The sequence below is a fragment of the Scardinius erythrophthalmus genome (assembly GCF_964197995.2).
Source record: "Scardinius erythrophthalmus genome assembly, chromosome: 9".
Classification (NCBI taxonomy): domain Eukaryota; kingdom Metazoa; phylum Chordata; class Actinopteri; order Cypriniformes; family Leuciscidae; genus Scardinius; species Scardinius erythrophthalmus.
This window is the reverse complement of record NC_138229.1, coordinates 30,396,644-30,410,220: the sequence shown is the minus strand read 5'-3', so window position 1 is coordinate 30,410,220 and position 13,577 is coordinate 30,396,644. Positions and strand designations below refer to the sequence as shown.

At 39.9% G+C, this 13,577-nt stretch overlaps 1 protein-coding gene across 1 annotated transcript in view; it reads left to right on the top strand.

Moving 5' to 3' along the window:
- The window catches only part of pls1 (plastin 1 (I isoform)), a 28,869-nt gene that overhangs the window by 4,126 nt on the left and 11,166 nt on the right, over nt 1-13,577 (top strand). The window contains exons 3-8 of the mRNA XM_081375088.1: nt 32-158; nt 9,994-10,101; nt 10,417-10,577; nt 10,703-10,832; nt 13,090-13,222; nt 13,365-13,446. Coding sequence (XP_081231214.1) covers nt 89-158; nt 9,994-10,101; nt 10,417-10,577; nt 10,703-10,832; nt 13,090-13,222; nt 13,365-13,446 — 684 coding nt within the window. The 5' untranslated portion in view covers nt 32-88. The remainder of the gene's footprint in view (nt 1-31; nt 159-9,993; nt 10,102-10,416; nt 10,578-10,702; nt 10,833-13,089; nt 13,223-13,364; nt 13,447-13,577) is intronic.

The following is a 13,577-nucleotide window of genomic DNA, read 5'->3' as shown; positions in this document are numbered from 1 at the left end:
GCCATGATCAGTGTGTGATCTTTATTTCCAGATCTGTTGCTCGTTGTCTGATATTTTCGGTTATCTTGACCTGCATTAGAAGAAAACCATGGCGTTAATCACAAGAGGACTCCACAGGATATTTTTGTGGACCAAGAGATCAGATAGCACAATTACAGGTGAGACTGTTTTGCTTTGTAATTAACTTTATTAAGACTATGATGGAACAGCATGGATTATTTATGTATTTATTGTTGTTTTTGCTTGATGTATTATGTAATGATATTTTCCTCTCACTGCTGCATCTACTGAAATCTGTGTGGCTAAAGTCCATTTTCAAATCCTTTCCATACGTGTATTATAGGGTATTAGAGTTGTACTGTAATCTGATATGATGCTGTAACTGGCAAGGGAAATTGTCTGTCATACAGTACAGGCCTGCTTGCTGATGGACTGTTGCACTAACAGCTGCTGATCAGGGCAATACACACTTGCTTTACTTTCTGGAACTCACATACCATGCCATGAAACTAATAATAACAATACTACTACTAATAAAATCAACAACAACAATAATAATAATTAAAATAAAATGCTAGCCTATATTTTTCTTCTTCTGAAGTCATTAACCACGTGATGATGTTACACTGTAAATATAGTAATAAAAACAACAACAGTAGTTATTATTATTATCATCATCATCATCGTTGTTGTTGTTGTTGTTTGAACCTTACCTTTGTTATTGCATCACATCATTTAGCAAATCTCGAAATCTCCAATCCCGAAACAAGGTTTGTTTAACACAAACCTTAAAAAAAAAAAAACGCCACTGGCCCTCCAAGAAGTGTAGCTATAATAATAATAACTATTGTTGTTATTGATGTTGCTATATTTACATATATCGGTTAGAATATGATGATGATGATGATTATCATCGTCATCACATCATACGTATTGCCCTAATTACTTGTCCTTGCTAGTGGCAGCATAAACTGATTTAAACTAGTTTAATCTTCCATTTTATGTTTGTGCTAAACAATAAGTTGCTACATTTCATTAAGATAGGAAAAAATAGACTTTTTTGCAAACGATGGGATGCTTTAACTGTACGGTTCAAAATATTCAGTTATTATTATGACCGCCGCTAGCGTAGCTAGTGAAAGCGGTCATATAGGGATTGTCAAAGTTTTTTTTTTTTTTTTTTTCGTCACCTTACTGAATTTTTCGTCAACGATACCAGGGACACCGAAGCACCGGGGAACATGAAATTTGGTGGGCATGTAGCCCCACTAGACTTCTAAGGAAAAATTTCGTTTGGTCCCCGGGGGCCACTCCCCCCCGCGCTGGGCCCCCCCAAACCCCAAAAAATGCAGTTTTTCCTAAATAACTACCTGAACCGTGGCACCGAGGATGAAGAAATTTTTATGGTATGTTCGTCTACTAGACTTTTACGGAAAAATTTCGTTTGGTCCCCGGGGGCCACTTCCCCCCCCCGCGCTGGGGCCCCCTTAAATTTTTCGTCAACGATACCAGGGACACCGAAACACCGGGGAACATGAAATTTGGTGGGCATGTAGCCCCACTAGACTTCTACGGAAAAATTTCATTTGGTCCCCGGGGGCCACTCCCCCCCCCCGCGCTGGGCCCCCCTTAGCCCAAAAAAAATGCAGTTTTTCCTAAATAACTACCTGAACCGTGGCACCGAGGATGAAGAAATTTTTATGGTATGTTTGTCTACTAGACTTTTACGGAAAAATTTCGTTTGGTCCCCGGGGGCCACTCCCCCCCCCCCGCGCTGGGGCCCCCGTAAATTTTTCGTCAACGATACCAGGGACACCGAAGCACCGGGGAACATGAAATTTGGTGGGCATGTAGCCCCACTAGACTTCTACGGAAAAATTTCGTTTGGTCCCCGGGGGCCACCCCCCCCCCGCGCTGGCCCCCCCCAAAACCAAAAAATGCAGTTTTTCCTAAATAACTACCTGAACCGTGGCACCGAGGATGAAGAAATTTTTATGGTATGTTGGTCTACTAGACTTTTACGGAAAAATTTCGTTTGGTCCCCGGAGGCCACTTCCCCCCCCGCGCTGGGGCCCCCGTAAATTTTTCGTCAACGATACCAGGGACACCGAAACACCGGGGAACATGAAATTTGGTGGGCATGTAGCCCCACTAGACTTCTAAGGAAAAATTTCGTTTGGTCCCCGGGGGCCACTCCCCCCCCCCCCCCCCCCCCGCGCTGGGCCCCCCTTAACCCAAAAAAATGCAGTTTTTCCTAAATAACTACCTGAACCGTGGCACCGAGGATGAAGAAATTTTTATGGTATGTTCGTCTACTAGACTTTTACGGAAAAATTTCGTTTGGTCCCCGGGGGCCACTCCCCCCCCCGCGCTGGGGCCCCCGTAAATTTTTCGTCAACGATACCAGGGACACCGAAGCACCGGGGAACATGAAATTTGGTGGGCATGTAGCCCCACTAGATTTCTACGGAAAAATTTCGTTTGGTCCCCGGGGGCCACTCCCCCCCCGCGCTGGGCCCCCCCAAAACCAAAAAAATGCAGTTTTTCCTAAATAACTACCTGAACCGTGGCACCGAGGATGAAGAAATTTTTATGGTATGTTGGTCTACTAGACTTTTACGGAAAATTTTTGTTTGGTCCCCGGGGGCCACTTCCCCCCCCGCGCTGGGGCCCCCGTAAATTTTTCGTCAACGATACCAGGGACACCGAAGCACCGGGGAATATGAAATTTGGTGGGCATGTAGCCCCACTACACTTCTACGGAAAAATTTCGTTTGGTCCCCGGGGGCCACTCCCCCCCCCCGCGCCCCCCCAAACCCCAAAAAATGCAGTTTTTCCTAAATAACTACCTGAACCGTGGCACCGAGGATGAAGAAATTTTTATGGTATGTTGGTCTACTAGACTTTTATGGAAAAATTTCGTTTGGTCCCCGGGGGCCACTTCCCCCCCCCTGCGCTGGGGCCCCCGTAAATTTTTCGTCAACGATACCAGGGACACCGAAACACCGGGGAACATGAAATTTGGTGAGCATGTAGCCCCACTAGACTTCTACGGAAAAATTTCGTTTGGTCCCCGGGGGCCACTCACCCCCCTCCCCCCCCCCCCCCCCCGCGCTGGGCCCCCCCCAAACCCAAAAAAATGCATTTGTTATTGCTTTGTAATTTGTAATTGTAAACATTTGTAATTGTTATGATATGTTGCTCTTAAGGGCCCACATCAACCTAGCCCATAATCACTCATTTGTGATTTGCGCCCCTCCCATAAAAAATGAAAATGCAATATTATTCTGCTTTGATCGCCCCTATCTTCAGTGGAGATGTTCAGAACTGCACCATATTTCATGTGTATGATTAACTTGACATCCTCTGGGGGTATCCTCTGCTAAGTTTTGTAGAATTTCGTCCATGGGGGGGTATAAAATAAATTCATTTATGTGCACATTTAGTGACTGTACACTCATCGGCCTGTAGATGGTGCTGTTGAGCGAAGGGTTGCTGGTTTAGGATGATACTGTCACACACACACATGCAGGAATACAAACAAACGCAAGCATGCACACACACTGACATCCACACGCACAGACACACACCCATACACACACACATACAAATCCACATGCACAGACACACAAACACACACGCGCACACATGTACGCACACATACATACACGCACAGACACACACACACACACAGACACACACATACACACACACACACACACACACACAGACAGACATGCACATACTATTACTTTTTTTAGGTATATACATAAACACGCAATACAGCCAAATTACTCCACGTCATTTATTTTTGTGGAAAGCCAGTGCAGGCCTGAGCGGCGGTCATATTTTGTACCGCGATGCGGTACATCTAGTTATTATTAGTAGTAGGAGGAGGAGGAGACCTGGTAGTAGTAATATAAAACCTTAATAATAAGAAGAAGAATAATAAGAAATATTATACTATTTATTTATATTAGCTACTTATTGTTGTTTTTATATGATTAAAACTTATCATAGTCCGAGAATCATTTGCAAAACATTCTATTTGTCCCATCTTAATAACTATAAAAAAAAAGAAAATGGGAAATGTAACTATGGGGTCGCATTTTATTTGAAGGCTTCCTTGTTACAGTGTAATTGTACTTTTAAGTGCATGTACTTAAAGCAACACTAACAAACATTTTTTACCTTAAAATAATGTTTCCAAAATCGTTTCAGTGGTTCATCAATTCGTAACAGGGTGAAAGGCACTTCTGGATTCGCTTTGCAGCCCTATATCTGCTATAACCACACCATGCAAGTTTGCCAAACCGGGTCGCGTTTCTGTAGTTCGAATGAGACATAAGAAAACTACAAATTTGACTTGCTTTACGTCAAGCATTACAATAGTGATTATTTAGTTTTCCTTCGTTTCTGATGTCGCAATACATCATACTTTAATGAAATCATGCAACATACTCTACCTTGTCAGTGGACATTGTTCATTCCAAAGCCGGTGCTGGATAAACAGCGAGCGTGTGTGCGACAGTATGCTGCGGGCGGCGAAATGATTTACGACAGCGGTAATGGACAATTCCGCTTCCAACCTGTAGGGCGACCGAAGAAGAAAAGTTCCTTAGCGTTGTTTTAAGATTTGGTTGTACTTACTATAGGGTTAGGGTTTGGTTTGGGGTTAGTTGCTGTCCCGATCACCAGCTGGAGTGCAGCCCTTCCAGACTTTGTTGTTCTCCCATTATGAACTACATTTCCCCATAAACCTGTGCTTGTACTCATTATGGTTTAATTTCTCCCACCTGTTGATCATTTACTGATTTTAGTTTGCCTATTTAAGCTCTTGTGTTTTAGTCGTGGGGTATGAGTCGTTGTTTGTATTTGTGTCTCCATCGGGGTCCTGGATGTCTTGTTCCTTCCGTCTTTGGATTATGTTCCTGTTTCTTTGTGTGGACTATATATATATATTTATTTATTTTTTTGCCTTTTTGTTCTTAAAACCTCTTTATCTCTCTGCCTCGTCTCTTCAAAACATAACAGTTGCATGCAATTATGCATAATATACTGTTATAACATTAAGAAGGTCACTGTAAAATAAAGTGTTAGTGAAACTAGCCCTCATCCTTCCCTCGCGGGTCAAAATGACCCGAAGCCCTAAAATTATACTTATTTTATTTCATTTTGATAATATTATTTCTATTTTTAATGCATGTTTTTTGGAGATTTTTTTTTTAAATTTGATTTACCTTTAAATCAATAAATAAATAGTAATTTAAGCACATTGCTTACATTTCTTTCAACTTAATTCAAAAATAACTCACAATTTCATGCATAACCCTTTTAATTCAGCTCAAAATATCTTACATTGGGTGTCTTTGCCGACCTCTTGTGGGGAAAAAAATAATACAACATGATATGTCATGACTCCTTATAGCTCTATATGGAGCAAATGAGCTGTTCCCCTGGGTCCTAAAACCATTTCTCTTCAGTATTCATTCAGACACACATGTAGACATTATAAAATTGTTTTTTGGTAAAGTTTTTTTAGGCTTTTCTATCTGTTACTGAAGCATACATCTCATTTAGTTCATTCCTATGGGGGTCAATTTGACCCGCGAGGGAAGGATTTGTTACTTTTTTTTTTTTATCTCAACCACAAAACCTACTTTTTTGTGTGTGTATTCGTGATAAAAGATTTTCGTGGTATTCGAAAAAAAAAAAAAGTCCTAGGCTCTTGGACCCCTCTGATGAACACTCAATGTTTAAAAATTTTTTTTAAATGAATTTCGGGTCAAAATGACCCGAGAGAACGATAAGGGTTTTTAAATGGATGTAACGCACTTGTTTGAGGTGACTCATGTAGACTTTGTTGGTATCAACAGAGACTTTGTTGGCTCTGCAAGAGAGCATACAGGAAACCTCCACTACATGCATAACCTCACTGTTCACTGCAGTAAGATTATATTAAACTAGAGGATGTGGGTTAAGTATATGGGTGGCATACTTAACCTATGTCCCGCTGCAAGGGCCTTGGAGATGTGGTAACTGATCCTCTTTTCAGAGCCATCAATAATGCAGGTGGCAACAGAGGCCGATGAGTCTCTTAAAGGAGTGAGCTCAGTATTAGGTGTCAGTGAAACATTCTTGGGCCTTGAAACGGCTGCTTTTCCACCCGTGTGTTCATCCAAAATAATTTTTTAAAGACCTTTTTTAACAAAGGAGAGCATCTTTCTTTCTTATGAATCGCTCAGAGATCTTTTAGTGCATGGCAGTTGTTACCTGGATCCCTTGAAAACAGGAAGCGAGTAGCTTTGTAAGGGGTAAGTTTGTAATTCAGCTTGAGCAAGCATTTTACCATGATGGCTTTTTATTGCCTGAAATGGTTCTTGTGGTTGTTTTTCTAAATTTGCATTTGTTTTTTCCATGCTAATGCGTATGATACATCATTTTGTTGTATCATCTTCATTTGCATTCAAAATCAGTAACCGCTTGATTACATTACACTGTAAAGAGTGTTTTCATTCTAATGATATAACAACATTTGGTCGCACTTTAGACTTTAACTACTACAGTATGTACTTACATAAAAAAAAGTATTGTTCTTTACGGTGTACTTATGGTCTTCATGTTGTATTGCTGCTGCAGTGCAATATGGGTAAGATTAGAGACAGGTTTAGTGGTATGGTTAGGTTTAAAGTCAACAGTGTAATTATAGATGTAATTACAGCTTAAATTACATACAGGTATTTTTATATATATATAAGTAAACTATAAAAACATGTATTTACACAATAAGTGCATTGCATCAAATTATTAGGTTACACTATATGGTAGCACTTTATTTTACAGTCCTGTTCCCGTACATACGTATTACAGTAATTACAAAGGGTAATAAAGGTACTTACCCTTAACCTACACCTGAACCTAACCTTAACCCTTGTAGTTTCCTTATGTTACCTGCTATTTTCTTAGGTAAGTACACTGTACATGTACTGTAAAATAAAGTGCAACCCACTTTAGTTTAATGTGTCCTTGTAACAGAGTAATTATACTTTAAGTACTGATTAATAAACATGCACTTACTATAGGGTTAGGAGTATGGCTTGGTTTAGAGTTAATTGCGTGCAATTATCCATAATTTATATTGATTGTTATAGTAACTTTGTGTAACATATAAGGACTGTAAAACAAACTGTTACCAATGATTCATTTAAATGTTAGTGCACAATAGTTAAAGACACTTATTATAAATCAGAACCCAACTTTTCCAATTTAATTCTTTAACTTTAAAGTGGCCTGACAGTCCAGTGAACTTATTATTTAAGATTATGACTTTGGCACCACTTTGAGTTCACTTAAATTTATGACAGCAAATAAACTTAAAGCAATTAAGTAGCCAGCACTTAATGACCCCACACTCTTAAAACAATATGTGTGCATGCACACACACACACACACACACACACACTAAAAAAATACACTTAATTCTTCTCTTCTCTAGCTAGTTAATTGTATTGCATATTGGCTATTTGATGAATGTTTTGTTCTTCTTCTGTAAATTGCTTTGGATAAAAGCATCTGCTAAATGCATAAATGTAAATGTATTTTTGCTTTATTCTTTATTTTTTATTCTTAGTTTTTTTCCATCTAATTATTTGTAGTGGTTCTATCATGAAATGAAGTTACCATGAGCAAATGCTGTATTGTCTTGTCATGCTTAAAACATGAAGGTCTGCTGTCAAACATCTGTCAGCTGAGGTTTCTCGTTCCGCCTCCAGTGAGTTCACAGCACAGAAGAGACACTCATGTGGTCGAATATTATTTTTCAGCACATTCCTCTGTTTTATGGGTGGTGATTCCCTCTTTCCAATCATCAGGTCAGCTGATAAGGTCTTATTACTCTGGTAGAGCGTGTCTCCTGTATCATCGCTGAACTTTCGATCTGCTGTTGTATCTAGTCGTTCTAGTTATGAGACCAATTAAATGGCTTGTTTTATAATTTATATCTTTTATCAAAGAGGCCTTCTAGATTATGTGTTTATGGTTGCGTTTGTGTGAGCTTTGATAATAAAACCAGTGAAATGTGGTGCCATTTCTTTTAGGTCACAAAGTTATGTGGGTATAAAGTATAAAGTATGCTCACATGTCACAGCTAGAGTTAGTACAAGAAACGAATGTCATGACAGCCTCAGCTGACTCAGCATTGGGTTGGGCGTTAAACGTTAACTCCAGCTACGAAGCCCTCGCCTTTAATAGACATAACAGGCCAAAGGTCTCTTACCTCACCACTATCTTCCTGAGCTCCACATACGCAGTGGGAGAGGACCGAAGTCACTGCAGTGGATTCGATTGCAATATCTCTATCTTTCCTAGGGTAATCTCAAGCTGAGTCGTGGGACTTTTTTAGGAGAAAGGTATCGTTTTCACAATGGCAGCATTCAAGCTTTGATTTTACTGTCTTATCTCATCAAAACATGCAGATTTTTTATGTTTCCCGTAGCTTTTGTTTTCTAATTATTCAGAGATATTTTTGTGATTGATAATAGAAAACTGATGATTCAGTGAGTTTGTTTTTGTAACTCGTAGATGTCATGAAATCCTGCTGGGATGTTGACAGGTCCTGCGGTGTGAGATGCTAAACTAGCGTTTTGCTAATTCTTTTAGTTGTTTTTCCTGCAGCTTTTATGGTCTCATATTATTTGAAAAGGCTACATGGAATATTTGTAGTTTTAAATTAATTTATCACACCTCAGCGCCACTTAAAATGAACCAGTGAAGACAAATGGTGAAGCCTAAAATCTTTATGCTGATGTAAAAAAGGAAAAAGAAAGTAATAGCCTGAGCAGCAAATCAGCATATATTTAAATGATTTCTGAAGGATCATTTGACACTGAATGATGAGGAATGATACTGAAAATTCAGCTTTGACATCATAGGACTAGATTATATTTTAAGATATGTCAAAATAGCAAACAGTAATTTTAAATTGTAATAACATTGTAATAAAATTGTAATAAGTTTCTCACTGTACACTGTAAAAAAATAAAAATAAAAAATAAAAACTTGTTGTTGCCCGAATAATCCTGTAAAAATACAGTTAAATTGTAAATATATTTACAGAATTATTCGGGCAACCACAAGTTTCAGGCAACAACTGTATTATTACAATTTAATACAGTTAAATTGTAAACATATTTACAGAATAATCTGAAAATTTCAAAAAATGTTAACCTTTATAACATAATGACAACCACCATAATTAAACTGGTGGTAAAGAAAATGATGAACACATGATGAATCAAAGTTCATCACAAGTAGCTTTACAAGCTGAGACAAATAAGAATGCATTGAAGGTGTTTTACTGTATTTTACTCCAAAATTATATAAAATAAGGTTAGATCTATTACAGTTTTTCCCTGTATACATAGTAAGGGAACTTACTGTTAACCTATTAATAGGTTTTGGTCACACTTTGGTCCAGTTCTCCCTATTAAGTTGCGTATAATCATGCATATTACTAGGATATTGGCTGTTTATCCGTACTTATAAGCACATATTAATTCCTTATTCTGTACAACCATATTCTACATCTCTTAATGTTACCCAATACCTCAATTTAACAATAAACAAACCATTAACAAGCAGTAATTAGGAGTTTATTTAGGCAAAAGTCATAGTTAATAATGAGAATTAGACCCTAATCTAAAGTGTGACCTAGTTTTTTCAACTGTAGTGTTTTTACTGTCTTTTCACAGTTAAAATTACAATAATTTTTTACCGTATGTTCTTGTTCAAGTAAATGCAGCTTTGGTGAGCATATGGAATTTTATTCAAAAACAAACAAAAAAAACCTTCAACCTTTTGAACGGTAGTGTATGCCGACCCATCTATAACTGCATTTCGCTAAGTATTTCTACCAGTCGTGTCTATCATGGATTTGCTTATCATAGAGATACAGGCAAATAGCGCACAAACTCTCTGTGTGGACCTTTTTGGCAGGTCTTTTGCATGGTGAGCACTGCTGTGCGGAGACCAGCATGGAGAACAACGTCACACAGATCTCCCGAGAAGATCTGGAGGAGCTGAGAGAGGCTTTCAACAAAATCGGTCAGTAAAACTCTGTCTGAATCTCAGGTTTAGTGAATTGTGCATTAGATACATGTGAAATGTGCTTGAATCATCTACTTTGTGCTTGTGAGTTGTCAAACATTACCAAAGATTACACTAACAGTACATAAAGTACATAAATGTACATAAATGTGTTTTGATGGCGGATCATCGTATCATGTGGTTCTACACACATAATTTTATAGTTTTTTTATGGAATCCCGAAATATGGTGTGATGTCAAAGATTTTCTGCTGTGAGGAATTTAACTACTATAAAATGTAATATTGATATTTAAAACTGTCTTTCATTCTAGATATTGACAACAGTGGCTTTGTAAGTGATTTTGAACTTCAAGAGCTCTTTCGAGAGGCCAGCTTTCACCTTCCCGGATACAAGGTACGGGAGATTGTGGAGAAGTTCATTGCCGGTGATACCAACAAAGACGAGAAGATCAGTTTTGAAGAGTTTGTTGTGGTACGCCTGATTATGAGTTTTTATCTTATCTTGAAGTGTTGATGAGTTTTTATTGGTCAAAGTATACCTCAGCTGCTCGTGTCACTGTTGCACTTTGAAAGCTTGGATCTCACTAAATTCTTCAGATATTCCAAGAGCTAAGAAGTAAAGAAGTGAGAGAAACATTCCGCAAGTCCATCTCCAGGCGGGATGGGATTCGGTCATTTGGAGGAACGTCAAAGATCTCAAGTGAAGGAACGCAGCATTCTTACTCAGGTGACATAAACATCCATTACACTCTTAAAAATGAAGGTTCCAAAATTGTTTATGCAGTGATGCCATAATAGAACATTTTAATAATCTAAAGAACCTAATTAGAACCTTTTGTGCACTAGAAAGGTCCCGTGGATGTTAAAGGCTCTTAATGGAACCATCAATGACAATAAAAAAAAAACATTTTAAAGAGTATAGACAGTCGATATGAAATTGAAATGTACCTTAGTTTCATTCTTAACTCTTTCCCCCTCATCATTTGCTAAAAATGTTGCCAGCCATCACATTTTTGATCAAATTCATGTCCAGGCAGTGTCCAGGCTTGTTGTTGTCTCATGTGTAAAGGGTGTGCAGCCTCAGGGTCCTGGACAGGACCTCGACTGCACTGGCACAGTGTGACTTGCTCTGCGCCACTTCAAATTTCTACTACAGGGCAAGCATGTGCTGGTCCAGACGGCCGTACATCAACCATCAGGGTGGTCTACGCTCCCATCTCATGTTGCAACTCACCCGCCATCTCCTCCTCTGGAGTCAGAAGCATCTGAGGTAGCTTCGCTGCGTTCACATTCAGGGTGAGCTCAATCGTGCAGCTGACGAGCTCTTACGACAGCCCACGCTCCCAGGAGAATGGCGACTCCTCACCCAGACGGTTCAACTGCCAGTTAGTTGTTTTAGTCCCTGACTGAGGGGACTACGCAAGTATGCGTTTCCCCCAGTGAGCCTTCTCGCACAGACACTGTGCAAAGTCAGGGAGGAAGAGGAGCAGGTGTTGCTAGTAGCGCAGTACTGGCCCAACCGGTCCTGGTTCACAGAACTAATGCTCCTCGTGACAGCCCCTCCCTGGCGGATTCCTTTTAGGAAGGACTTGCTTTCTCAGAGACGGGGCACCCTATGGCACCCGCGTCCAGACCCCTGGAACCTCCACGTGTGGTCTCTGGACGGGACGCAGAGGACTTAAGTAGTCTACCCCCAGCAGTGGTAGACACTATCAGCCTGTTCGTTAATTGGTGCTCTTCTCCAATGAGAAGACCCCTGGAAATGCCCGATCAGAGCTGTGCTTTCCTTCCTGCAAGAAGGGCTGGAGAGAGGGCTGTCTCCCTCCACCCTGAAAGAGTTTGTCGCCGCTATCGCTGAACATCATGATGCAGTAGATGGTAAGTCCGTGGGAAAGCACGACCTGATCATCAGGTTCCTGAGGGGCGAGAGAAGATTAAATCCTCCCCGGCCTCACTTTGTACCCTCTTGGGACCTGTCCTTGGTCTTAGCAGCCTTACAGGGGGCACCCTTTGAAACACTGCAGTCAGTAGGGCTTAAAATCCTGTCTCTTAAGACTGCGCTCCTGACTGCACTGGCTTCTGATAAGAGGGTGGAGGACCTGCAGGCATGTTTTGGCTGATGGATCGTGCCTGGAATTTGGACCAGCCAACTCTCACGTAATCCTGAGAACCCGGCCTGGATACTTGCACAAGGATCTACCACTTATTTTAGGGGTCAGGTGGTGAATCTGCAAGCACTGCCCCTGGAGGAGGGTTTAGGGGTGAGGGCTCATTCCACTCAGAGTGTTGCCTCCTCCTGGGCGTTACATTAGTAACCTAGACATTTTGATTTATATGCTGTTAAATGTTTGATGATCACATTAGATTACTTGTGCACAAGCAATGCTTCTATCAGCTCCTTCTGGTTTATGCAGATCTTGTTTTTGGATCCGGAGATGCTGTAATATTTCAGAGGATGCGCCCCCTACCTTATAACAGCAAAAACAGGAATTGCAAGAAAAAACTCATTAGTGGCTTGGAAGCGTTGTGTCAAAAATGATGGAAAATCTTGTCAATGGTGGGGAAACAGTTAATGAACATTTCATTTTTTTTCCAAAAGAATAAAAAATGGGTTGTCTTCATTTATCATTTAAGATGTAAAAACTTGCTTTGCCTCATTTTTGGCTGATATCATACATGACTTCAGCTGCCCGCCCACCCCCATTCTGCCATGTCGTCCCTAACCCTTTTCACCATCCAGTGAATTCCTGTTGAATAAATCAAGTCCAACTATATACATATTTTCTAACGGAATATCCTGTTTCACTTGGAAACACATAAAGCCTCTGAGCCGTTCCTGCTGTGCTTGAGCACTGCTTCAGAAGAGTCAAACCATATTTAAACTGTTTGAAATGAGATTTGTCAATTGATTTGTCAAATGATCCCTGACACAAGTAGACCAAATGTCATTTTGCTAATGTTTTGTTTTTATAAACGTTTCTCAGATGAAGAAAAAGTGGCCTTTGTGAACTGGGTGAATAAGGCCTTGGCAAAGGATCCTGACTGCAAACATCTGATCCCAATGGACCCGGAAACTGACAGTTTATTCAAATCCGTAAAAGATGGAATATTGCTTTGGTAATATAAGATTAACTGGTTTACTGTGTAATGTTATTTGTTTGTTGTGCTGTTCAATACATTGCCTTTAATTATTCAGCACATTTAAATACAATATAAATAAGAGTTCATGTTTAACAACCTCTTGGCCGTTTCTTTGCAGCAAAATGATCAACCTCTCGCAACCTGACACCATTGATGAGCGCGTCATCAACACAAAGAAATGCACTCCGTTTACAATGACTGTAAGTGCTCTCACTTTTGAAATCCAACAAAGAGGTGATATCTGAATAAAGATCTTTGAAAACCTCTCCCATAATGGGTGATTCTCAGCCCCATCCTAAATCTAGTTGAGGATAAATTCTTTACAATTGTG